At 32.7% G+C, this 27,225-nt stretch overlaps 3 protein-coding genes across 7 annotated transcripts in view; 1 reads left to right on the top strand and 2 right to left on the bottom strand.

The window, feature by feature from the left end:
* LOC148610404 (RUN domain-containing protein 1-like) overlaps positions 1-6,267 on the bottom strand; it is a 34,652-nt gene extending 28,385 nt beyond the window's left edge. Inside the window, exon 1 of the mRNA XM_088543035.1 lies at positions 6,130-6,267. The gene's annotated coding sequence lies outside the window, so the exon portion shown is untranslated. The remainder of the gene's footprint in view (positions 1-6,129) is intronic.
* Positions 1,534-23,107, top strand: LOC148610403 (RNA-binding protein 1-like). Of its 5 annotated transcripts, none has more exons than XM_088543041.1 (6): positions 1,534-1,555; positions 11,786-12,008; positions 12,521-12,667; positions 14,940-15,008; positions 15,488-15,535; positions 17,642-23,107. In XM_088543041.1, the coding sequence occupies exons 2-6, from the start codon at positions 11,794-11,796 to the stop codon at positions 17,655-17,657; spliced, it is 495 nt and encodes a 164-aa protein (XP_088399167.1). In that variant the 5' UTR covers positions 1,534-1,555; positions 11,786-11,793; the 3' UTR covers positions 17,658-23,107. The 5 variants fall into 5 exon arrangements, with proteins under 5 accessions (XP_088399167.1, XP_088399168.1, XP_088399166.1 ...); XM_088543042.1 differs by lacking the exon at positions 1,534-1,555 and adding an exon at positions 9,193-9,229 and having other exon boundaries at positions 17,645-23,107; XM_088543040.1 differs by lacking the exon at positions 1,534-1,555 and adding an exon at positions 9,193-9,229.
* Positions 23,108-25,353: 2,246 nt separating this feature from the next.
* Positions 25,354-27,225, bottom strand: LOC148610402 (uncharacterized). Its single transcript, XM_088543037.1, has 3 exons — positions 27,051-27,225; positions 26,488-26,721; positions 25,354-26,152 (listed from the first exon to the last, which is right to left on the bottom strand). The coding sequence occupies exons 1-3, from the start codon at positions 27,172-27,174 to the stop codon at positions 25,725-25,727; spliced, it is 786 nt and encodes a 261-aa protein (XP_088399163.1). The 5' UTR covers positions 27,175-27,225; the 3' UTR covers positions 25,354-25,724.

Here is a 27,225-nt window from a genome sequence, read left to right as displayed (position 1 = left end):
TAAACATCTGGTGACGTTTCCTCTTAAAATTTTGTGAAAAAATAAAAGCTAATGGAAAGTTAAATTTTTTGCATGACAAGTACCGGTACTTCTCTGAATGTGAACTGGAAATATAATACAGGAACAAGTTACATATTGCCTAGCCTAGTTGGCCAAGTGGTCTAAGGCACTGGACTTTGTGCAGGCGGTGTTGCCATAGATGTCACAGCGGTACGAGTTCGAGTCCCGCGGAGGGAACGACCAAAAATTTGCATCGCAAATTTGACAATTCTAACATCGTTGGGAATTTTTCAGACATTACTATATGTTTACATATCTTCCCTGTATCAATTTGATCTGATGGAGCAGTGTAGTGAATAGAGTTGTCACATTCTGAGACGTTTATATATATATATATAGATCTATATATCTCTTACAAAACTTAACCGAGAAGAAAATAAACTGAAATTTTTCTCAGAATACATTTTAATTTTTTTCTGTTATCAGAAAGATACATGTTTGAACATGTTCCTGATGTGGGTTAAGTGTCAGTCCCTGTAAAAATCAGGCAGTAGGTGAAACATGGTATGAAAAAAAAAACCCATCATTTTAATGATAGTGCAATTTGACTATCGGCACCACCAGAATCAAGGAAAACAGACATGATTAACCATATCATGCAGGACAATTGAGTTACAATTTCAATGAAATGCACTCAAAATGTACATATAAGGACAGAAAACTCATATTTCTAAGATTTTATTGAAAAAATATCGGCACAGTGATGCAGAGATCAAATAAGGTCTTTTTAAAAAAAAATATATAATTGAGCGATATTACATTGTCAGACCAGTGGGGTTTTGACATGCATGTTTCTGATTTTTCTGCTTTTACCTGATACTTACACTTACACTTTAGAAAAAAAGGATTGGACTTCACTAATGCCAGTTTCAATAATCACTCAATTTTGGCAAAAATTTGTAATTTTTAAAAGTAAAATCAATTGACACAGAAAAATACAAGGAACAAAATGATTCAAGTTTCATTTATTTATATGCTGAAAATAGTTTTATTGGGTCCATAACATTTTATCCCTTAAAATTTCACTTTTCCAGATTTGAATGCGTAATGTCACTACGCTGGAGTCCCTGGCTACTAATGGTGAACTTGATACAAAAGTACTATACATTATGTAAAGGCCTTGTACACAGACATTTTATGTATAAAACTATCGAAATACCTTTAAGGATACATACTGACTATTTAATGGATTCAATACCGTTCATACAATATCATTTCTGGTATAATGTTTCTTTTTTTTGAATTTTTAACACCTGCTATCTGTTAATGAATGTGAAAAACTTAAGTTTTTTTTCATAGTACACATGCATGACTACATACATGTACATATACATGTCAAAAGGGAAATCATTTGAATAATTTCAAAATAGTTTATCAAATTCAATAAGTGGTCAGATTAAGAGGTTAAACAATGTAGGTGTGAACATAGTCAGAGTGTCTCCTGTAAATTCAGCCATTTTGTTGAAATTCTATTAGTTCAAGAGACAATATTCAGGTAAGGATTAATCATGTTGATCAAATATTAGTATTCAAAAAATTAAATAACACACAAACTGGTACTTTAATTAAAATCAGATCAGTCATTCAAACATTGGAATTTAAATTTTGGGAAAATGACCATTTTTTAATGATATTTCAAGATAAATTTCAAGGAGCCATATCTTTAACACTATTTAAGAAAATTCTAATTTAAATGTGACATTTCAGAAATAACTCTTGAATTTTTTTCCTATTAGGTCAATGACCCAATCTTGTGACATGAAATGAGTGATTTCAAATAATACAATTGGCCAATAATATGAATAATGTATTATTTATACATAAACAAGATGCTCCCAGGAGCCTGAACCACACACCTGGCTGAATTAGCAATTAAAAATTTCTTTCTATCTATCATAGTTTTCAAGATATTGGCTGAAAACTGTTAAGGGCAATAACTCTTACAAGGAGTCATCTGACAACTTTTATGCCTGAAGACTTTTTGTAGTCCTCATAATAAGGATCATTTCAGCTATTGACAGAATTTGCTAAACCAAACGGTTTTGGAGATATATGCAAAAAACTACTGTCTGACCCCTATGTTCTATTTATAGTAACAGTGGCCATGTTTTTCGATGGATCAAAAATCCCCACATCAATTCTATGCAGGATAGCCCTAGGAACATTCATAACAAGTTTGGTTTCAATTAGTAAAGTAGTGTCAGAGGAAAAGATTTTTGAAAGAAATAACATTAAAAATAGCAAAAAATGTTGAAAAAGGGCAATAACTCCAACATGGCTAAATGGATTAAAACGAAAAATCTGACCACAGATAGATCTCATCATGATGAACACTTTTACTCCTGCAAGAATTTAGCTAAACCTAACGGATTTGGAGATACATGTGGAAAACTACTGTCTGACCCCTATGTTCTATTTTTAGAAACGGCAGCCATGTTTTTCAACAGATCAAAAATCCCCACCTCAGTTCTATGCAGGATACCAAGTTTAGTTTCAATTAGTAAAGTAGTGAGAAGATTTTTGAAGAAATAACATTAAAAATAGCAAAACACATTGAAAAAGGGCCAACATGGCCAAACGGATTAAAACAAAGATTTGACAGCAGATAGATCTCATCATGTTGAACACTTTTATTTGATGTCATAATTTAGCTAAACCTAACAGTTTTGGAGATATATGGGAAAAACTACTGTCTGACCTCTAAGCTCTATTTTTAGTAACAGTGGTCATGTTTTTTGATGAATCAAAAATCCCCACCTCAGTTCTATGCACGATTCCCCAAGGAACATTCATACCAAGTTTGGTTCCAATTAGTCGAGGGGTATCAGAGAAGAAGTGTTTTCAAAAATTGTTAACAACGACGGACGCCAAATGATGGCAATAGCTCACATGGCCTTTGGCCACGTGAGCTAAAAATGGGCTACTGATCCATGTCGCCCTATCTTTTTGTGCCAATTTTGCATTTTTAGGGCCAATGGCTCATGACTCTCTCCAAAAGTGATCTCAGCATTTTCAGGTAGATAGTTTAAATGGTGAATATCCCCTTCTACATGTACATGTAATTCCAATCACTGAAGAATTTTCCCCCCAATTTACAAGTACAATCCAATCAACGCACATTTATTATCAAGTTCTTTTAATGTTATAAAGCTCAACACAAGTTTCCTTTACATTCTTAAGAATACAGTACACATGATTAAGAACCAAATTAAAACTCCATGTTCAAATTCCAAATAAAATCAGCATGTCCAAATGGACATTAACTCTCTGTAGAGGGTTTTTATTTAAACCTCCGAAATTTTAGGTTTTATACATTTATTTTAACTGTTAATAAAATGCTTTGCAGGGCACAGCTTGATATAACCTCAGAGGTTAAACCCTGAACAGTTGGGGCAAGTATGCACACACCATTCAAACTTGTTACAGCTTTGAATTTTGATTATGATTTGACACAGATTAAAAATTTAACCAATATCAAAGTGGTCACTTATTGGCTCCTTTTTCCAGTCAAAACCTCCATAAACAATCCCAACATTCCTTTGAAGGTATGGCATCTGATGGTACAATTTCAAAGCCATCCATTCCCTTTTACTCGTATAACCATCCGTAATCAGAAAAAAACTTCTGGCACCTGTGTTGTCCGTAATTCTAACTTTATTCAAGTTTTTGCTGTTGCACAAACAGGTACAAGAATGACTTTTGTACCACATGCAATTTTGAATATCAGTGGGCACACTGGAAATCAGTTTTTCAATTCAAAACAAAGACATTTTAAAACCCATCTATGAAATCAACTGTATTTTCATGAAATTCAAAACAATATAGAACCCTACATGTAGCTCTAATAAAAGTATCTGTACCTTCAGAATCATGTAAATACTGATGACAATCCCATTGTAGGGGGCTGTATTTAGTTATTCATTGTACATGTACACGGATCTAAGATTTTGACAAAGCAAATGATGGTTTATATTCATGTACATGTATTTCAAATATATTCATGGATGAATGCTTCAATTCAAGAATGTACATTATGCCACTTACATGTATCTGTTTTCGTAGACACCTTTTCTGATATTGGTTATTGTGGTTAGATGTTATATATTTATTGACCCATATTACCAATAATGGCCCCCCTCTGCCAAGCTGCTTGAACCATGATGACTCCCGGTGAAAAATCTCTAAACTGAACACTGTACATATACATGTATACCGTTATTCTAAGTATAAACACAAGTACATGATACGTGTATAACCAAATGATTATATGTAGATAAATCTAAAATAGAATTCTCAAGTCCCAAGGGCACTTTAAGAAATTAAATAGACATTTAATTAAATTCAGATAAAATCTGGATATTTTCATTGGGTGACTATTCATTGAAGGATCAAAATGAAATGGCTTGACCTATTGTTACATTGTATATCAAAGACATTTTAAAGTTTTCTTGTATTGTTAAGGAAGACCAGACAAATTTTGTCAATAAGGCCAAGAAAAAAATGTCTGTTTAAGGTTACATTGGAAGAAAAATATGGTAGGTAGGCAGGTAAAACCATTCATTTTTTTTTTGAATAGTTTTTTGGATATTTTCTGTAGACATACTGGAAGGATTTCATGACCTTCATGGTGCCCAACTAAAAAAATATGGTTCAGCGGCATTTCATAAGAAAAAAATACCATTAAAATGTGCTAGGGTAGGCAGAAAATATAGGGTAAGTAGGGTTACCATAAACAGATTTTTTATTCTTGGCCTAAACTAACACTATGAAAATAAAATTGTAGACAGAGATCTCTATACTTAAAAACTAAATTCCAATCACCTAAGCTGTATTCATTCTTACTGAACAACTTTTCCCACAAAGCAAGATATCTTGAATTACTGTGGAAGATTTTCGGTATGTAGCATTTTCATTTAAACTTTTCAAAGTTAAAAAACTTGAATTGAAAAAAATATTCATACTAAAGAATAAAAACAATTATCAATTGTCATTGAAACCAAAAATTTTACATCATAGTTTCATTTTAGACAATGACCGTATTTTATGAATTTCACCATTAACATTATAATATAAATATGCATTTTTAACATGACATGTATCGTTAATTTAATCCTCTATCCTACATAACAACACCTAAATGAATTGTCCCGTACCATACATTGTGTACTGAGTAACAGCCATAGACTAACCCAAGGAGGAGGAATGACCCGGCCAGCGAAAGCTATATTTTTATATAGCCTAGCTGGCCGAGTGGTCTAGGGTGATGGACTTTGTGCAGGCATTATTGCCATAGATGTCACAAAGGTACAAGTTTGATTCCCACAGAGGGAACGACCAAAATTTGTGTTCCAACACTGTTAAGAATTTTTCAGACCTTTCCATATCAATACATGTATATACATGTACAATACAGTTTATGCATTGCTGGGAAACATAAAAACTATTTGCATAAGCTTTAGAAACAGTCAGATATATTGGACAAGTTCTCTAACTGTCAAAGAGGATAATGTTATTTCAAATAAATAAATTCACACGAAGTGGTGAAAATGTGTTTCCGGAACTAGGTAAAACACTATTTTGCTCTTCTTTTAGCACATGCATATTTAGCAAAAAGTTCATGATGCTGAGAGTCATATTGCAAAAAAAAAGTTACATGCGTAGTTGAAGCTTGATTGATCCACAGAGGATAATTATACATGTTATTATCAGAGGGGACAAATCACTTTGAGTGGAAAAACCTGGTGATGGATCGACTGGGGAAAGATCAACTTGCTACTGAATATACAATCAACTTCCTATCCTGGGGATCAAAATGAGGTTGGAGGTCCTCCCTTGTCCAGAGCAAATAACCTGGACCCGCTTTATACAAAATTGTCACCTGCAATCGCAGTGTGACAAGTGTACTGTAGTATCTGTGCTTTACACTAAATTACAGAAAACCTGTCGGGGCTATATCATTATCCGCGTGGTTTTGTTTATAAATACATTATGTACATATATACACATTAATGTATTTTAGTACCGTACTTGACACGTGTATCGTTTGTTTTGATTTATCGCGATACTTACTTTTTGTCATGTTTCCATCAGAATACGTCCATATGTTGCATAAAAATACGACAGGTACTTTGGTTCTCAGAATATCCGGGCTCTCACAGAATAAGTGCTAGCATCATCTTCGATTTGCTGCATTGACGTCACAGAACGATTGCGTAGGAGCAATCAATAAATATTTACCAGACAGCACTATCACGTTGGGTCTACGTTTGATATAATAATATTATTGTAGTTGCCGTTTTTTAATTGATTTCAATAATTGCAATCAATAATTATTGTGAGATCAAGGAATATACAAAAAAACTTATCTATAACATCACAGATACAAACTGTACATAATTAAATAAAATCACCATTCTAGACAATTAAAGTAACAAATTACTTTCATAATTCAAATGATTTCTGTCGATAAATGTTAAAGTACAAATTTGAATCCATAAAGGAACCGAAATCCCCCTAATACAGTTTTGAATTCCAATCTGTACTAGTGGGATATTCCGGGTCATACTGAATTCTAACTGTACTGGTAAATGTATTAAATGAGAGTGTGGCTATTTTGCAAATTTACACTTCTAGTCACTATTGGCGACTTTTCAAATCATCAGGCGCGGAGCCAAGGACTGGCATACCGGGCGTACGCCCCCCCCCTAAATCGGTAAGGAAAAAAAATTTCACCACAAATTTCACCCCATAATATTTTTTGCCTTGCATTGCACGGCATTTAGTTCAATTTACGCCACCCCCCCTTAAACTCAAATCCTGGATCCGCCCCTGATCATTGTCATAGACATGTAATTAAAAACAGGTTTAAGTCTGTAATTGTCGAGTACATTTTGTATATATAAGCAGCCTTTGGAACTATATGCCCTTTACTGAGGAAATTTTGGTTAAAAACAACAGTCAAAATGCTGTTTATTTTGGCCTTCAACGCATGGTAAAAAAAGTTCTAACACCCGGGGTCTAGCTTCAACCAGGCGTTGATCCAAGGACGGGCGGACCAGACGTGGATCCAAGGACGGACGTACCAGACAAACACCACACCTATTTTTTTTTCACAAATTCTTCTCCCGAAATTGTCTTATCTTGTTACGCTCAGCATTTAATTCTATTTAAACCCGTTAACTCAAAATCCTTGATCCGCCCCTGTCGATTGCATGTCTCATGACATGATAATTATACAGTTTCGGTGAAAATTGCATAACACTCTTCCCTAAACAATTCAAAGTTACATAATCGATTACATCTTTAAAGGAGACGTGACCCAATTTATTTTTTTTTTCAATTTTTGGTTTATTTAATTTATTACACCTAATATAGATAATGAAAACGCTCCTTGCAGTCACTTACGTCGTTTAATTGAAGATAAATTGGTTTAAAATCGACGATGACTCAAGCCATATGAATGAACTTCTTCGTGTTATAAATCGTCTTTGCTAAAAATTATATATTTTAACTGACCTATAAATAATATATTGCCCATACCAGAAAAGCTCCCCTAAAGGTACCACCAAAGGTCACCTATTATATACATGTACTGCGTATTGTGTCAAAAACTCCATGTAAATTTTTTTCTTTAAAAGTCCGTAAGACAAAAAAAAAATCGATTTAATTCAATTATTATCGAAGACAAAAACCTGCGTCGACACCTGTGTCATGGGTCGCCAAACAGTGTAAAGATAAAAGAAGCCGCCCACGCTATCTCTTGGTCATAATTAATTCTACCGGACTAATTTATAAATATTACCCAGAGACAAAGAACAATACACAGAGTATCACTATTTTAGTTATACCCTCCATTTCAAGTCCTGAAAATAGTGTGCAAGGTAGTTGTGCTTTCACTGGACACGAGGATGCATATACATAACGCAAATGTAAAGCTGACAGAAAATGAGAAGAACTGAAGACGTCTTACTTTCTAAACACGATCATTGCACCCATACACAGATCAGTGGCTCACTCTACATTATACATACAAGCTATTTTCAAAGATTTATTATTTTTTCGGGCACGTGTATACATTTTCAATGTACCCAAATTGAGATTGAGAACCATTGACGTAACACTTCCATATATGGTAATTGAGCGTTACTTCCGGTTTTAATGCATATTAATTAGGTCGTCGTGAAAACACAAATAAATCATTTTAACTTTGTTTAGCGCAAACCTGATGAGAAAATGTTTGTTACACTAGTATTTAAACATACTATAGTTTTTTTGTGTTTTTTTAAATATAAACGTTTATGAAATGATATTTTTGTGTCACGTCTCCTTTAACACTTCAGTGAAGCGGTGTTATTTGATAAGGTTTTACGTTTAGTAATACAGAAAATAAAATACACAATAATACATGGTAAAACCTCAAAGGGGTTTGGGTCCAATCAATCTGATCAACTGTACTGAATATATCTCCGTGCTTTAGACCAACCATCCATCTACTCTAGTTAAAACATTCACTGTCCGGGTAATATACCGCATCGTATTTGAATCTAAAGTATTTTTAAAATTGAACCATTGTAAACTCTGTAGAATGTGTGGGGAACATTCTGGCATGTATGTCTATTGGTAGACTTGCTACAAGTCCAACTCTAAATATTTAATATTGAAAAGTCGTTGTTGATCGCATCCATTTCACTAAGGATTACCATATTGCTGTTTGAGTAAGTGGCTTAAGGAACTTGATATCGGTTACTATCAAGAAGTCAAGTTCTAACACAAAGATTTCAAAGACATTATTTTGTCTTGGAAGAGTGTTTAACAAGCGATTTTCTGATGTACATGTACACTAGTTTGCTGTATGTGGTATGTGTATGTTTATGCTGATATACATCTCCGATTTCTGACTCTGCTGCTTGATTTTGTTCGCGTTTTTTTCTCTTTTTGTTGAATAATATTCTAAAGTTTCAGCTTTCCTTGGCGATTTCACCAGCGTTCAAAGCCAGTTTGTAAGATACTTGCCTTACATTGTTATGACTAAGTGTAAACAATCGAACGTTGATACAACGTTAACGTATAAGTGTTGTCTGGAGAAAAATCCGGATATTTTCATGCCACTCTCCTGACCCGTATATCATTTACTTTCTTTCCTTCTGTCAAGGTCGATAATTCCAGACAGGTGCGAATTGTTGTTCATGAAATTCATCCAAAACATGTTTAATTTTGTACTAAAACTATGTTTATATTTGATTGATTGATTGGTTTTTTCGATCTTAAGTGCATTGGTATTATGGTATTCAATCCAAAGCATGTTTTCTTCGATTGAATAGCAGATAGTAATCCGTGAACTGTAGAACAAAAGATGGCGTCCCGGTAGATCAGCGTGTTCAGAATAAAAACCAATTGTCTAAGATAGCAGTGCTTTCCTTTCTCACGATAGTCATTCATGATGTTTATTATGAGGGTGGCTTAGAGTGCATATGAATTAAGCAGTTCAATAAAAAATAAATATAAATCTTTCATTAAATACATTTCAAAGTCATTTGTGAAACTGGGTCAGCAGACCGTGTGGCCTATGCTTTTGTACATCACATCCACAGCGGGATGATAGAAGAACAAAGCTTAATAGAAAAAAAATAATATGCTACGTTTTCCTATAACACAAAATTCTCAGAGTCTGAGAATCGCATATTTATTATAATTTAGAAGCTAATTTGGCAGTGTTCCTTCCATCTATTTCTTTTGTCTTAGATCATACATGCCAACCCTACCACTATAGGTGGTAATCTACCGATTCTCAGGTGTTTTACTGCCTATCGATTTCAGAAACTTTTCTACCTATTTCAAAAATAAATATCAATTTTTTTTTCATCTTTATTTAATTCAACTTTACGTTATGGTCAAGTCCATAATGTGACGACTTTGCCATTACTGGGGGAGTTTAATAAAGGGGAGTGAAACACATGTCTGACATAGTATATACCCTGATTTTCATTAGCTATGTAAATACATATCCACCAATTAAAAAAGTTTATTTGCGTGCTAGGTTTTGAACTTGTGAAAATCCCTAATACAATACAAAAATGGGGGATGAAGCCACAGAAATGGAAGTCCCAGTTATGAATTGTTTTGATAAAAAATCGGGGAGATGGGCAAATATTATGAAAAAAATGTTAAGTTTTCAATCCCCTTATCAGGTGTCTTTTATCTAAATTGTGCCCAGGATGCAGCTTTTTGCTTCCAGGATAAATAAAAAAAAATTTGGGGGGTAGGTTGGCAAATGTGAAGACTGCAGGAGAGGTAACTCATTTTGTATAGACAATGATGATTTTAAAATTTGTTTAAACACTTGTTTCTACACATTTAAGATCTGTTAAATGACAGTACTGTCAAATTAATTGTGGAGTAGAATCTAATCTTTAGAAAATGATCGGATGTTCATAAAATAGTGGTAGATCCAATTGGGTTCATTTTCTAATTGTCAAACCCTGATCAGCTGATTGCTCCTCAGAGATTATTTACCGGTCATAAAACGTACCCTTACCTGTTTAGACAGTAATTAACATCTTTTGTCAGATTAATGACTCTTTTAATTAAATATATGAGATTGAAATGCAAATAAGGGGTTTGATTTCCGAGTGTTTAAGTCATTTTGACAAAATTGGGTTTTGTGTCAAATTTAAGCTAAAAATAGTGTTTGGTAAACAACAAAAATGGCGGCGAAGTTTTGTGGTTTCAAGAAGGCTAAAAGTCTAACGGGAACATTTTTGTGACCTAAAAGGGCATTTGGTGTGTTGGAAAAGGGGCATGGCGTCCTGAAAAAAGGGCATGGAATTCTGAATAAAGGACATGGCTCTACCTCCAAAATTGTAAATAGGAATTTTAAAAATACTCAAAATACATTGATCATTAAAAAAAAAAAAAAAAAAATTATTTGACATTCCTTTATTCATGCCATCACACAATTTATTGGGAAAAAAAATCTCACAGTTTATAGTATGAAAGTCTTAACTGTGCAGACACACTTTTCAACTCTGTATTCATTTAATATCTTGAGTTAAAGATTACTTGATTTATACATGTACATGTTTGTACCTATTATCATATATTTTGACTGCTGGGTTGCTTCTATGGTAGAATCATTACATTTTTTGGTACTTTGCAAGGATCAAATTACCTGTTTTGTTAAAGACTATTTTCTAGGTTATTATACCCTGGCCATAAAGGACAAATGATATGCAATCTTCCACTACAGCTAACGCCTATTTTGATATTTGCTAAAAAATAAAATACGCTACGAATTATTGAGAGAAAGGAAATTTCGTGAAAGTTATGAATTTTTTTCGTGTTTTAATTTGGTCGTGTAAAATTGTGTCCATTCCTGTAAATACAAGATGTTTACAAGTCTGACTGTCCTGTAAATATGTTTTAAAAATTCTTTGACTGCTCTCACATGGTTAAAGCCTAGATTGTTTACTCATTTACTCAATACATGTATGAAATGTTTTTGATAAATAAAATAATTTCCCTTCCTGCCTACCCTATGATTTTCTTGCTGGTAGCAGGAAACGAAGACTTGTTACCATTATTTTTTTTTGCCTTACCTTTGCCTGCAGATATGCTCAGCATTCAAAACCCCATCCTTGAGTTTCAGTACTGTTTTTGTAGCTCTACTCAAGTGAACAATATTCTAAGTCTAGTAGTTAATTCTTCATTTGATGTTTTTTTTTTTCAGAATTAAGTATGGCAGCCAGAGCAACTAAAGATTGGAGACTTGACTGTAAAGTTTACATAGGAGACTTGGGATATGGTGCTGCTAAACAAGAAATTGAAGATGTATTTCAAAGATACGGGCATCTACGTAACGTATGGGTGGCACGTAATCCTCCAGGGTTTGCATTTGTAGAATTTCAAGATCCAAGGGATGCTGAAGATGCAACAAAAGCTCTTGATGGAACGTAAGTATTAAAAAGACATTTACTCATTAGACTTAATAATTAGATTTAATCTTTACATATGTATTCTCCTAAACAGAACCTGAAAAATCAGAAAATCTGTCACAACCAGACACTCTTAATCAGTTCAGATACATTTTAAACCTTAGTAAGTGAAATACAGTACAACTTACAGCATACATCACTGTTTGCTGTAAGTTGTACTGTACCTGTTTAATGGAGCCAATTTTAAAGTGCAAAAGGGGTTAAGCTTTGACAGTTCACAGAGTGATATGCAATATGATCTTGTTATCCAGAAATTACCAATATACACATGATGTAGGCAGTTTCTTTTAGCAAAATTATTTGAAAATCCTGCAAAATATCCAAAAATACCTGTTTACTCCTGCTTTTTCTTTTCTTAATTATCCAAATTCCTTCCCAAATCTAACAGGAGGTGGCACTGTTAACAAAATCACTAATGTACTTGTACATGTATTTATGAACAATTAACATGTAAAACTTATAATTTGTAGGAGGATAAATGGTAGAAGAGTTCGAGTTGAAATGTCATCAGGAAAGTCACGATGGGGTAAGGCCGGTCCTCCTAAACGAGGAGGAGGATACAGAGATGACTGGAGACAAGGAGGTAGAGGCAGTTACAGTGGTAGAGGAAGGTCCAGGTAGGTGAACAGACCAGTCATATAAAAAAAAAAATAGGCTAGGCATCCAACTTCCCTTTCTGTAGGTTTACAGGGAATAAATGTTATGTGTTCATGTGTTGGTCTTTTGGTTAAGGTTAGATGCATGTAGCTGTAAATGTAATTGTGATTTGATTATCTGTAATACACTTTTCATGAACCATTAAAAATACAAAATTATTGTTCAAAATCTTTTTCATACCTCATTTGGTCTTTAAATTTTTTTAGAGGTTTCATTATTTATTTTTGGATTGAATTTAATGCACTTGATATTTATCTTTATATATTTGCAAAATCATGTAAATGTTTGCTTTTCAAGAAGATTCTTTTGTTCCTGTCAAAATTATAGAAAGAATAGATTAGAGACATTGTTTCAATTCACCCAGTAAGATAAGTGTCATAGTTTCGGTGAATTTTTTTATTATTTTAATTAAACCTGATTTATCCTTTACAGTATTTATGCATATTGAATAATTGTACCTAGAAATATTGTCCCCTCTCTCTCTCTGTCTGTATCCACAGTGTATATTTACACAGCCTGTCTATTTCAGCACACAATACATGAATACTTGTTGTATAAGACCTCTCTGTGCATGCTTTACATTGAACTACAATGTATTAATATGACAATACACCCTTTACAGGATAATCCTCTCCAAACAAGTCATCGAGCATCAATTTACAACCTTCTCTCATCGTCAACGTTGACATCTTTAACAACCGCAACACAGGTCAACGCATTCAACTAGAGCGTGCAACAACGCCTCAGCCAAGCTTTTCAACAACGTTTTGATTGGCTAATCTGTCGATCATCTCTTGTTACAACAAGCACCTTTAATATCAGCTCTCAGCCTTATACCTCAGGCCACACCCAGCCCCAAGCATGGGTTCATATTGGTCGCATCGACAAATTTTATCATCATCTGAAGTTACATCATGATATAGGGTACAAAATAAATATGAAAATTAAGCTTCTTGCCTCAGAAGTGAAAAGAATATGTGTGTTACTCTAACCCGGTTTCAGCCCTTCTGTTTTGTTGTTTACTAACACATCATTTAAGTTCATTTCTTTGGTTCATTTCAACAACTGAGCAGCATTGATCATGAACTTTACTAGCAGCCAACATTTATAAGAAATTTGTTGAAAGTCAAAACTGAAAAAGGACAGAAAAATGAGGCCAAAAAATAATATGTCTGTTTCCTGCTACCCTTCCTACCCTACACATTTTATGGCCATTTTGGCTGAAGCGCTGTTAGTCTAGATAGTTTCCCTTTTAACTCAATGTAAAATGTTCTTGAAAAATGAAATAATTTCCTTACCTACCTACCTACCTAATTTTTTTCTTGCTGGTAGCAGGAAACAAGACTATTATTATTTTGACCAGAATGGACTGCATTTTTGTGGTTTCATCAAACATTTTTTGAATTTGTAATATTTTTCAAGACTTTTCAAATAAATTTTTGCAAAAAGTTTATGATTGATTTTGTATAGTTGTATTCCTTTGGTGTTGGTTTCATTGTCATTATCCAGGTCTAACTTAATTAACACACAAAATTAACACACAACCTAATAGAGGGATAGGTACTATTTTAACACCCTACCCATATATTTACTCCAATGGAATAAAATGAATATAATTCAAAAATTGTGTGGCTTTGGCATCAGGGAAATTCTTAATTGCAAAGGAAATACTGTTTTCACAATTATGAATTTCATAATTAAAAATACGTATGTGTTAAGCCAACACACACACACACACACTTTTTCTTAAATTTTACAAACTTTCATTTTCTATTTTCTGCATTGGTAGAATAAGTAAGTGTAACCTTGGTAACTTCAGAAAAGGTACATTTCATGTATAATTGTGAGTGAATGCAAGAAAAGTTACTGTAAAATTTATCTGGTTGGCATAGACCAAATGTTGCTGATACCGGGTAATATTCTAAAAACGTAAACAAACAAAAATCACATCATGCTCTAGATGCCACCTTTCAGTATCCCTGAAAAAAAGCCTACTTTGTATGTAAAAAGTGTCAATTAAACCAGATTTGGTACATTTTACGTAGTTTTATGAATGTACTTCAGGTAAAGATAGGTAAGTTTTCACATTAGTACAGGATTTGTTCTGTCATCACAAGAACTTACATGTGTGCTATCCTCTGCAATTCTTTTCTTCATTGTGTTGTAAAATTTAGATGTATATTTTGCCAATATATAAAACCTGTAATAATCATTTTGTTTTTGCTATTTCAGGTCTCCATCTCCCCGACGTAGAGGATCTCCATCACCAAGGAGACGTGGTCGTAGTGATAGTAGAAGCAGGTATGAGAATAAAACATTCTGATAATGCTTAAGTTAGACTCCTTCATTTGGTTTGACATATCTTTGACAATTTTTGACAACTTGACATTTCTTGTGCTTTAAGGTAATGTCTGCTCTTATTGGTCATCCATATTATGTGTGTAATAATGAATAAAGGTCTTGGGTCAGTTAATATGATTTAGGTTTTCCCTATGAAGGGTTGAGCCATGCATACTCAATTTTGTTATGGGTCTTGTCACAAACAACAGGAATATGTATAACTTCCTACAACACACACAGTCTAAGTGATATGTTCTGATAATCATATCCTAACATACATCTTTTTTAAAAATATATGTAGCTACTGACATATCTACATGTATACTTGCAGGATGTTTCTGACACTAATGCTTTGACCCTTTAAGTTTTTCTAGACAGATACGTTAATCTATTCTTTTACTAGTACTGTATATTAAAAACTGATTTCATATTATTTGTAGGTCGAATTCTCCTTACAGAAGAAGGTCAAGATCACCAGTTGACAGAAGGTAATGGAATTGATTGTAATTTTCAAACCTACTTTACTTCCTATTTATTTACTTGGTTTGAGGAGTGTTTTATGATATCTATCTGTCTGTCTGTCTGTTCTTCCACATGCCTCATTATAACTTAAAAGATACTGCAGGATGTTAACAATTTAGCATTCTTAGTTTTTGTAGAAGGAAACTCTTGTACATTTTTTGTTTTTTAGATTTTTTATTTTTGAGTTATTTGACTAATAAATCAAAAATAGGGGGGAAAGTCACATCATATGTCTTTTAATTGGTATTAGTTTAACTTTGTTTCTTGAATGACCCATCATAACTAAGCAATTATTTGGAACTCTCACCATTGATACTTAAAAAAAACCCAACTGTATTGGCTTCCATTAATATAGCATAAGTCATGAGGCTTTCCACACATTAAATAGCAGTCTTTATAAAATTCAGACAATATGTGATTCATGTATGTCAAAAACACATCAAATTCAGTTTTGTTCCTTGTTCAGAAACAGTTACTGATCATATAACCAGTGTTAGTTTTTTATTTAGAGGTTGCACTGTTCAGATAAAAATTACATAGATTGTACATGAAATTGGCACTTTAATATTAGAGTTATTGTTCTTGATTCTGTTTGATTTGGCTGATTTTAGTGGCAGGTAAATTTACGATTTTCTCAAAAGTGCAGATCTGAATACAGAAATTAATATCGTTATAGAAATACATAGCATATGTAGATTGAAAAAATGTAATTTGTTCGATGGTTTTTTTCTACACCATGAATCACTCTACTATTAGCAGTGTCTGAATTTTATGTGGACTGGTACTTAAATATAAAACTGTACCCATAGTGTTCTTACCACATGTAATTTCAAACAGCACTGCATCACATAATGTAAAGCACTATTTATTGTGTTGCACATAAGCTTGTTTTTCTGAACCCTTTCCGCTTCTATTTTGGCATGGAATATCACTTGTTGAGTATATGGTTGTGTCAAGTTTTGTCTTAATCTTCTGCGTCTGTTAATTACTTTAGTGGTCTCAGGGTAGCTTGCTCACCTCTTTTGCTGGAGGATGCAGGTTCGATTCGCGAGCATGTCACACCAATGACTTTTAAATCAATAGTCACTGCTTCCATGGCAAGCACATTGTATTTAAAGTAGCAGTCTTAGTAAGGATCATGCAAATTCTGTAATATATGATGCACCTCAAAAAAAGGCTACATATTTTAATTTTTGTCATTAAGTTGTTTTGTGGGTCTGTATGATGAAATATATTATCATTCATTCTAATCTGTCTGCTCATAGGAGATAATCCACATTGAAAATCCAATAGTTGCTATTGTATTTTAGTGTTATTTACAGAGTTGTCTCCCTTAATTTTGAATTCTACTGTACATTCTATATAATTTTTATCTGCTAAGAGCTCAGGTTATATGAAAAGCCACTTGTTAATTTCTGTTTACTATAATATTTGAAACAAAATATCAAAAATAAGAATATGTTTCCAACCATTAATCACATTTTGCATAATTCTTATCTGGAGTGCTACTTAAGTGGATAGAGTGATGACTTGAAGGGTCAGAGACAGAATAATGTGCCAGAGTGTGGTGGCATTCCTACCTGTGGGCTATTGCATCTGTGAGCTTGTACTAGGATGTCAGTCTAGTCCAAAGCAGCGTCTGTTCAATTGTTCGGTCAGTCTTGTACTGAAATGCATAAAATATCTGCCATAGAGAGAGTTAAACCATATTTAATCAATCAATCTCTTTCTTTTTATGAAGTCTAATATTAACGATCATTCAATATATTGAGAAGAAAAAACTAGTAGCAACCTTTCTTTGAAGTACAAATTTCCTTAAAATTGATGCACTTTAAATGTGGAACTATGTCAAATTTCTGAACAACCTAATAGCATTTTTTTTCAAAAAGAGTTGTCAAAATAAATTAATTGGAATAATGTTGAAAATATCAGCATACTTCAGTTTCTGCTTTATTTGATTTGACTGTAAAAAATGTTGCTTTTAAGCAATCAGTTGTTTAATGAAAAGGCTTACCGCTTTTAAGCAATCAGTTGTTTAATGAAAAGGCTTATCACTGGTCACTTTGTTTCAGAAGAAAGGACTGGTGAAGACTGAGCAGCAGGATACTATTATTGTTACACAGATTTATTTTTATTCAGAACGATTCTTTTATGTTTTAAATCTGTTGATAGTATTGATACTATCGAATTGTTTTTTTTAATAGCAAAATCAACAGAACGGTTGTTGTACATTTATTTGATTAATTTTAAGAAATGAAATGAAGAGAGATTAAGATCATTTTAATTATTTTATTTACAGAATTTGTTATTTTTTTATAACATAAGTGTTCTGAACTTGATAATCAAGTTCAATAAAATACTGTAAAGGTATTCATTTTCGGATTGCTAATTTTTGTGGATTCTGTCAAGGGAACATATTTTTCGGTTTCTTAAAAAAGGTAGCGTTATATAGTGTTCAAAATTCATTTTGTAGGTACTATTTTTTGTGCTTTTCTGTCCACTGTAGAAATAGCTAAAATTATTGCTCTGTGAAACTAAGTACATTTACAGTTATGTTTATTGCTCATAAGATATTGATAAAGCCAAAATTAAAAAAAATATGATTTGTTTCACATTCCTGACTAAAAGTCCTTGGTTTAAATCAGAATTCTGTTGTTTTTTGTTCTCAAGCTTTTGTTTGAAGCAGAATAAAATGAACCCAAGTTAATTAGATGCTACATAGGATTGATGTAAAATGTGCTATTTTCTGTTTTTTTTTTTTGTTTTTTTTTTTGTTTTTTTTTTTTTTGTCAGCTGAGTTAAATTACGTCTGTTTTTATATTTCGGATAAAATTACCAGTTTTAATTTTAGTTCAACTGATCTTTTCATTAATGATAAGGTTGGTAATGATAAACAAGGATATTTTTAATGCAGGGTTTAATACACTCATGGTTTGGTCCCAATATCAACTGCATTCAGGGATTGAATTTCAGAATTTTTTTCACTAGCTAAATTTAGGAAGTACTGAAAATTTACACTCCCAAAATTTGAAGTTTTTTTTTGTTATTTCTGGACTTTTCCTATATGACATATAGAATTCCACTAGCATATTTTAGCAAGTGGAAATAATTTCTACTAGTAAAATTGAATTTCAACTTGCATTTATCAAGTATTTCCCCTTAAATTCGATCACTGGCATTTTTGAATATATGTATAATTTGATCTTTACATGTGTCTTCTATACATCTGCTAGTATCATTCTAAAATTTTATGTCTGAGTCGTTTATAGAAGTTTATGAATGTGTATTTTTTTGTTTTATTTTGGATTATTGCCTTTAGTCATCTAAAAGATGAACCAAATAATGAAAAACATTTGATTTTATACAAAAAATTATCTTACCGTTCTAAAGTTGAAATTCTTACAATTTTTTCTCAAATTTAAGTAAAAGATTTTTGATATGAAAGAAATTTACTTTTTGTGTTGAGTTTATTATTTAAAATCATTTTTTTTATCATGACAGAAAAACCATGATTTTTTTTATTATTTTTGACCAGTTTCAATATTCAAAGTACCTTAGTTCAGAGTGGCTTATTTTCTTCATGGATAATACTTTGAATTATCATTTGGGTTCAGGGGTTTATTCTTTATATTAGTGCTTTAATGTATCAAACTCTGTAAAATCAGCACTGTAAATGTATTAATTTTTGCAGCTGCTAATTTTCGTTGATTCTGATCATATTTTCAGATATCAGTTTTTGCTGTTTCACAATATGAGTAGTGTTATATAGTGTTCAAAAACAACTTTGCAGGTCCACACCAAAAATTGATACATTTACTGTACACTGTGACTTTGTTACTGACTATGTGCAATCTGCATTTAATCATGAATATTAATTAGGGCATGTATCATGAATTCAGGTAAAATTTGCATGAAACCATTAAAAATGCATGGTATTCTAAGTCATATATTTTTGCCTTAAGTTGACTTCAAGTCACTTGTTAGATGAATCATATTTTACATAAGAAAATTAATGCTCAGGTTTAGTTTTGTAGTTGTATTTAGGATTTTGAAGAAATATTTTAGCCTGCTTTGGGGTCCAAATTCACTTTTTAAGTGTGGAGTGTCCTCGACTTTTCCAAAAATTCAAATAAACGAGTAAGAGTTTCGATAGAATAAGATTAAAGGTCAAGACCTTAGGTAAATCAAATTGAGGATCCCTGACCTTTGACCACCACTAGTTTGAACCTCTGTCAGATAGGGAGCAACAAAGTTATGTATTAATTATCGAATGATTGCTCCCTTCAGTCTTATGACAATCACAACTGTCATTTAAGTGTTTTGTATTTTTTATCATATCCCATATACTTGCATATAAATAATAATCTGCTGTCTCAAAGAGAATAGAAAAAATTGTGTTAAGTATCATTTATACCAACATATTTGTAATTGTATAAATGGTCTTTATGATAAATTTCTGTTTTTGTAATATATTACAGCAAGTAAAATAGTTATCTTCAGAGGAGTGACTTAGAATGACAGTTACCTGACGATGGAATTTTTTAAGTAATTAACTGGACAATTGACAGGAATTCCTCTAGTATTTGAATATGTATTTGATAGAAAGTTTAAATCTCTTTGTCAGTTGTCCATTCATCAGGCAATGGTCATTTAATTGTGTGAGAACCCACTATATCCCTGAAGTTTATTGTTTAACTTGCTCTAAAGTAATCCTTTACATGAAATCATATTTTAAATCATTCCTAAGTCTCATTATTCTTGCAATGTAAGTGTTGTAGTTGAATGTGAAGAAGACTGTTCTACATTTATCATATTATTTTTTTCTGCTGTTCTTATGTTTGCTATTAGGCAAAAAAAGTAAAATTATTGTGCATTTACTAACATTCTCTACAAAACTAGGGTCGGTAGGAAGGCAAAACTTCTTTATTTTTTTTCAAAACTTTTGGACTGGTTTGTTTTGGAGACACATTTAATCTTTCTTCTGTCAAAAAATGACAAAAAAACATTTTCATCAAACCATGAAGAAAAGTGTTCCCCAATAATCATTCATTAGAGGATAATTTTAAAAACTGCAAATTAGTTTGATTGGGTATTTCAGTGGAAATAAGCAACCAAAGTATTTTAAGTTGTAAGTAGGAATGGTGAATGTTAAATTTTTCTTAGATTAAAGATTTTTAGTATAATCAAGTGGAGTGAATAACCAAAATATGATCATATCTGCTGTAGATCGCCACCAAGGTTTAACAGAGTATGTGGAACTTATTCTGTGCATGAGTTATATCAGCACGAGTAAATGGTTTGTTTTTTTTGGTTGTTCACAAAAACCAATTGATTTTCTCGAAAATTTATTGCTGTTTTCAATTAAATTATAAATTTCCTGATCAGTATATTGATATTTCAAATCATTTGTGACATCAAATAAAGTTAACTTCACAGGAGAAAGGCATTGGTGAGGTTTTGATTGGAGAAAATTTAAGAGTGAAATTAAAGAATTTACTTTGCATTTAAGGTGGTAGACCTTGGGTAAGGGACATAAGTCATGAAATCAGTGATATGTTTGTATTATATTCAATTTCACCAAAGCCTCTCAAGCTTTTGTTTGAAGCAGAATAAAATGAATCCAAGTTAATTAGATGCTTAGAGAGGATTGATGTAAAATGCTGAATACAAACGTTTGAATCACTTTTAAGAGTTGTGTCCCTTAACCTAGGTCTACCTCCTTAAATTATTAAAGCTTATTTGGCAGGGAATTTCGGATAATTTACTGTTATTCATATAGTAAATATGTATTTTTCTAATCCCATACACTATTTTAATGTAATCCCTCTGACATCATCGTTAAACCTTATTTTTTGCCTTTCATGCCAATTCATTTATTAATAAAAAAAAGGAGATATCACTGATACATTTCCTTATCAAAAGAATGTTTCAAAAATGTTCTAGTTAATATTTAAGAGATATAAAAAAAAATATTTAATAGAGGACAAAGTCCTCATGGTAATTATTACGAATTTAACCTTTGACCTTGGAAGCACGGAGAGTCTGATTTTAAGTCTGACAGGAAGTTATCCTGTGGTACCAATAAGAATAGAAAAAAAGAACCAATATGGTGAAAATTCAAATGCAACAATTGCACCAGCATTTAACCTAAATACAAAATAGGAAATAACTGAGGAAGGATCTTTACTACTTTTTAGTTTCATATCTTAAACAAAAACAAAATGTTTATTAATAGTTGACATCTTCAAGTTTTGTAAATTTACGAAGAAAAATAAATCCTAATTGACGTAAAACTAAAAAAAGTGTAGTTATTTTTATATTTAGCTTCGTCATTTTACAAGTTACCCCTGCCTCCTTTTAGGCTTACTGTAAGTTAGGCTTGCTGTAAATTCAAGTATAATGCAAATAATTTGGCTGTTTTATCTATGCTCCATTTGGCAAAAATTCCTTTTACAATTTTTATATAAAAAAAAAATAAAAAAATTATTGCTTAAACCATTGTCTGCTGTTTTAAGCAAGCCACTAAAATGCATGATTTTTTTAAAACCATTTGCTGATACTTTCTAGTAATTTTACATTTTCAAATTTTATTTCTACAGATTTCATAGGAGAAGCTGATTCTACTTTAGCCTGTTTTTGATTTAAATTATTTCTTTCACTCTCTATTGTAAAATATTAGATATTAACATGCTTGCTAAAGCTCGTTGAAAAGTAAATTTCAGCATTTTAAGTGGAGAAATAATGTTTACTATTCATTTACTACTAAGAGTTTTTTTTAACGTTCTTGACTACCCTATTGGGCCTGGATGGACAAAAAGTGAGAACCTTTACATGGTAAACAGGACGATCTCTTGTTTCATGTAGAGGATCTTGCAGTAATTCATTTCATCCTTTCCTGGATATCAGAAATCTGAAAAATATGGCAGGTTATTTTGTCAGGTGTAAAATTTTGTATTTTTGAGGATAAAAGATATATGAAATTTTGTGTTTCATATTTTGGTGGATGCTAAATGATGCACCAAGAGTTTATTTTGTCAGACAGACCATATTAGCACCTTACAAATATGGGCTCCTTGTTGATTTTGCGAAGGATTAATTTTAAATTGGTTTTATTTACTACTTCAGTGGGTGCAAAGTACGTCGTGTCAAATAAAGTGAAAGAACTTTGGTCATGGGGTACCAACTTTTGTGGGTTTTTTTTGTGGTAATGTCAAACAAGGAAATTGAATTTCCAACAAATATTCGACTATCAATGCTTTGGTGAAATCCACAAAATAAAATTTCCATGAAATAATGAAATTTTGTTAAACCACCAAAAAAAAAAAAAACCAAAAAAACTTCGACCCATGAATAAGAGGAATCTTCACAATATTTTTAATTTATGATTGTATTTTTTTTGATAATTTATATTGTCAACCATTTGTAGTAAAAGAAAATCAATTACAGTTGTCATACTTTTATAATGATGTATATAACAGATTTAATTATTATGTTTATGTGTTAAAGCTGTTTTTTTATTAAATCAGCAATGAACTTGGTGTTATGATTCTCACTATACACCCCCCCCCCCCCAAAAAAAAACAAAAACAAAACAAAAAAAAACCTGGTATGTAGGTTTTACCCTGTCTGTTGGAACTATTTCCTTGTAACATTATTCTGAGACTTTGTGGGATGTAATTTAACCACATAGATATGGGCATACTGTCTGGAATTATGTTTGTAAAAATGTTGGCTGTTGAACTTCCATGTTTTTCAGCGAAGCTTGGTCTAGTGTTGCCTGCAAACCCTCAAGGACTTGCAGGATTGTTATGAAACTCAATGGAGTGTTGGATTACCATCTGGAGATGTGCATATTGTCAGGAATCTCTGTTTGGTCAAAAAATGTATTAATGATGGCTGTTGAACTTCGGCATTTTTCAGCTAAACTTGGTCTCATGCATTGTCCACAACTTCTCCTTCATGACTTGCAGGATTTTGATGAAACTTAATGGAGTGTTAGATTACTATATGCAGATGTGATGTGCATATTGTCTGGATTTTTTTGTGCAAAAATTTTTCAAATGACTGTTGGAACTAAGGCAATTTAAAGCAAAACTGGGTCTGATGTATTGTCCACAATTCCTTCTTATGGATGTGAAGGATTGTAATGAAACTTAATTGAGTGTTAGATTACCATATGGAGAGCTGCATATTGTCAGGAATTAGACATATTCTGGTATTGTATTATCAAGAAAAATGGTACTGATTGCTGTTTTCAAAATGGCAGCCAATTGTATGTCATAGGTGTATTCTGTCCATCATAAAAATTTTGTCCATTATGAATCGCATGTCCACATTGGTCCCAAAATGTACAGAGTTCAATAGGCTGTGAGGGTATTAGTCTTGTTCGGAGCAGTGTCTAGTTCAGAATTTTTAAATACTTTTTTTTTTTTTATGCAACTGCATATGTTGTGGTCATATAATGGTATGATGCTGTCATTCATGATGTGTTCATTGTTCGTTGACACTTGGTTTACATGTGAAAACTTGTATATAAAAACATTTATGACAAAGTTCCATATAACCAATCAATACATTTTTGGTTGATAGCCCCATCTACTTCTGAATTAGGGGCAAAAAATAGAATGCCATAAAATTTAAACTATGGAACTCAAATAGTTTATATGTATTGATCTATGTGAAAATTGGTCACAGTGTTCTATACTGCAAAGGGTTATGACCTGAATCATTTAGGAATTAGGGCTGACATGAACAAAACAAGCATTATTAGCTCACCTGGACCAAAGGTCCTTTTGAGCCTATGCCGTAGAATTTTCACATTTTCTCAACTACACGAAAACCCCTGGACCAATTTTAACCAAACTTCGCGGAAATGATGTAAGCAAGAGTAACTAGAAAAGATTCACTAGATTTAACAAGATGGCTGCCCGAGACCATTTAAGCTTCTGATTGGTCTATTTCCATAGCTCAAATCCTCTGAAACCACAGGTGCCAATGTTTTGAAACTTGAAAGGTTTTATTATCTGAATATCCTCTACAAACAATCCTTTTTCTTGTGTGGTTCAAGTGGCTGCAGCCATTCCAAGTTGCCTTAAAAACTCTACCGGGAAACACATTTTTGCGTATACTAGTATCTTTTACTTAGCCAATGGTGACCAAACTTCGCAGAAATAATGAATGGGACAAATTTAACACGTGATAATATTTTTTTTTCTGCGTGATTTAACGAGATGGCCACGAGAGGATATTAAAACCTCTGATTGGCCAATTTTCAAAGTGTCAATGTATTAAAACATAAGGTTAATGACCTCAAGGTCCTTTTCAAGCAAATACTTTTTGTATGGCTTGAGTGGCTCAGGGAGTGGCAGGAATGCATGATGTAAGTATAGACAACGCTCTAAACCTTTTGTTTGGATGATCAAATTATATGACCACATGATTTCAAATTCTCAAGGTGAGCGATTCTGGCTCTCTAAGGCCTCTAGTTCTCTATCTGGCCACTGAGGCATGAGTAAAAGTGCTTGGATCGCAATGAAATTGTATGACAAGGTTCAATACCACAAAGAAAGTTTTTAATCGATTTTGTTTAAGTTGTTTTATAGGAATAGCGATCGAAAAGGACCAGAAGCAAGCATTTTCTTCAACACAAGTGTTTGAACATGAAGTCAGACTGGGATGAATTTTGTCGATTGAGGAGGCAATTTTTCGAAGGTTTATTGACGATTCATTTTACATGTTAAGTTGATAAAGGACGGAGTTTATATTTTTTCATCATTGAAATAAACAATTTTCCATTCGTTTAATTCTGATATGTCCCCTAATATTGTGACAATATGCATGCAATGAACAGACTGGTATAGATAGGGCGGATCAAGTAGACCGATTCTAGAATTACCCCCCCCTTTTTAATTGTTTTTTTTGCGCAAAATTACAACAAAAATTAGAACATAAAAAGAAAGAAAAAAAGATAGCCTGGAACCCTCTTCCCTTAAAGGATGTGTGGATATGTACCTAAGCTCTCACCTTAAATTATATATATATATAATATTTTCTGTCCGCTGCTTATATTCATATTGTTACATCGTCCAGTGGCCGTGATAAGCCAAATGTTCTTTCGAACAGTTAACAGAGAAACTCTGTTGTGCATTGTGTCATTTAATACGCTGCTATAAGGACGGCTGCAAACATATTGTGACCAGCATCACCGTAGCCGCCAACATATTCTCCCTCCTGTCCTGGGTATGTTCTCACCCAGACCATATCACCTTGTTCTAAATTTACTGGTAGGGTTTTGCAATTTGAAGAATAACTGGTGTGAGTTCCAGTGTCAAGAACGGCTATCCTCTGACCATTAAGGACTAGTTCAAGAAGTACTCTTTTTCCAGGGTTCGAGAAGGCCGTTGCTGTCACAAGGTACAGCCCCTTGAATGGTGCAGTAAAATGACCGTGTCTAACATCATATGCGTTTCCAATGTTTAAAGGTACAAAGTCGTACTCAATGACTTGATGAACACCTACACTTGCTAAAGGTTTGGATAAGTCAGCTCTGAATGCAACGATTTGTGCTGTTGTACCTGTACTGCCTGTTCATATAAAATGAAATACACAAAACTTCAAAACTTAATTTAATTCAACAAGAAAGTAGTTTATTAGCCAATCAGATTTTTCATTTTGTGTTATAGATACTCTTAAAGTTCGAGATGAATGATCATAAATAAACTTAAGTTACAATTCTATGTTTCACCATAACTTGTGCAGTATCTGGCATTTTTGTTTACAGTAGAATTTTGTTCATATCTTGATTTTGGTAATCTTAATTAGCAATCACCCTTTAAAAGCCCAAATTGTTAAATGCAAGATAATGGCCTAATTATATAGTTGTATTTAAGATTGTTGAAGAGTATCTTTAGGTCCTTACCCTGCACCAGTAATCGCTTCTGCTTCTGCTGAACATTCATTACCGCTCCATTGCGCTTTATCGCACTGTGACGTGATCTTAAAAAATTCTTTGTCTCATCAGATCCTTTAAGGTCATCTGAAGTCGCATTTTTAACACTCGCTGATTTACAGTCACACTGGGACTTTAAAGCATTTTCTTCTTTCAGTTTACGGTTTTCTGCTTCTAAATCACCAACCCGTCTTTCCAAGGCATCTATTTTAGTTCAGGAAGGTAGACGTTATGAACATTAGTCATACGGAAGACATCACTATTTTATATTTTTACACATTTTTGAATATCATAACACTTAAAGGGAAAAAAGTTAGTGGGTGACTACATCTTTGTCAATTTCATCGCAGTGTTTACTTCATAATTTTCTAGTTTTAAGATTAAATAGAGCAGAGGATGCATCATCAACTTTTACGCAAACGAACATACGGACACTGAACTCTTAACATAATTGACCTCAACTTAAACTTTAAAATCAGTGTAACATTTCAGAGTGCAATAGAAATCCGAATTCAAAACCTTCAGTTGCTTACCAAGACGTTGAAATATTCTGGAAATATCCTGGTCATGACCATAATATCCAAAGTCTTTTTCTGGAGGTAGATAGCCAGATTTAACCACCCCAAATACCAATAGTAGAATAAACACTTCTTTCATGATCGAAACGATTCAACAGAATTTCCACGTTATGATCTATTGGAACTGATA

Source organism: Perna viridis, chromosome 8, assembly GCF_037379345.1.
Source record: "Perna viridis isolate PV_CMFRI_1.1 ecotype Kerala chromosome 8, ASM3737934v1, whole genome shotgun sequence".
Classification (NCBI taxonomy): domain Eukaryota; kingdom Metazoa; phylum Mollusca; class Bivalvia; order Mytilida; family Mytilidae; genus Perna; species Perna viridis.
The sequence above is the reverse complement of the archived record's forward strand: the minus strand, read 5'-3'. Positions and strand labels throughout refer to the sequence as shown.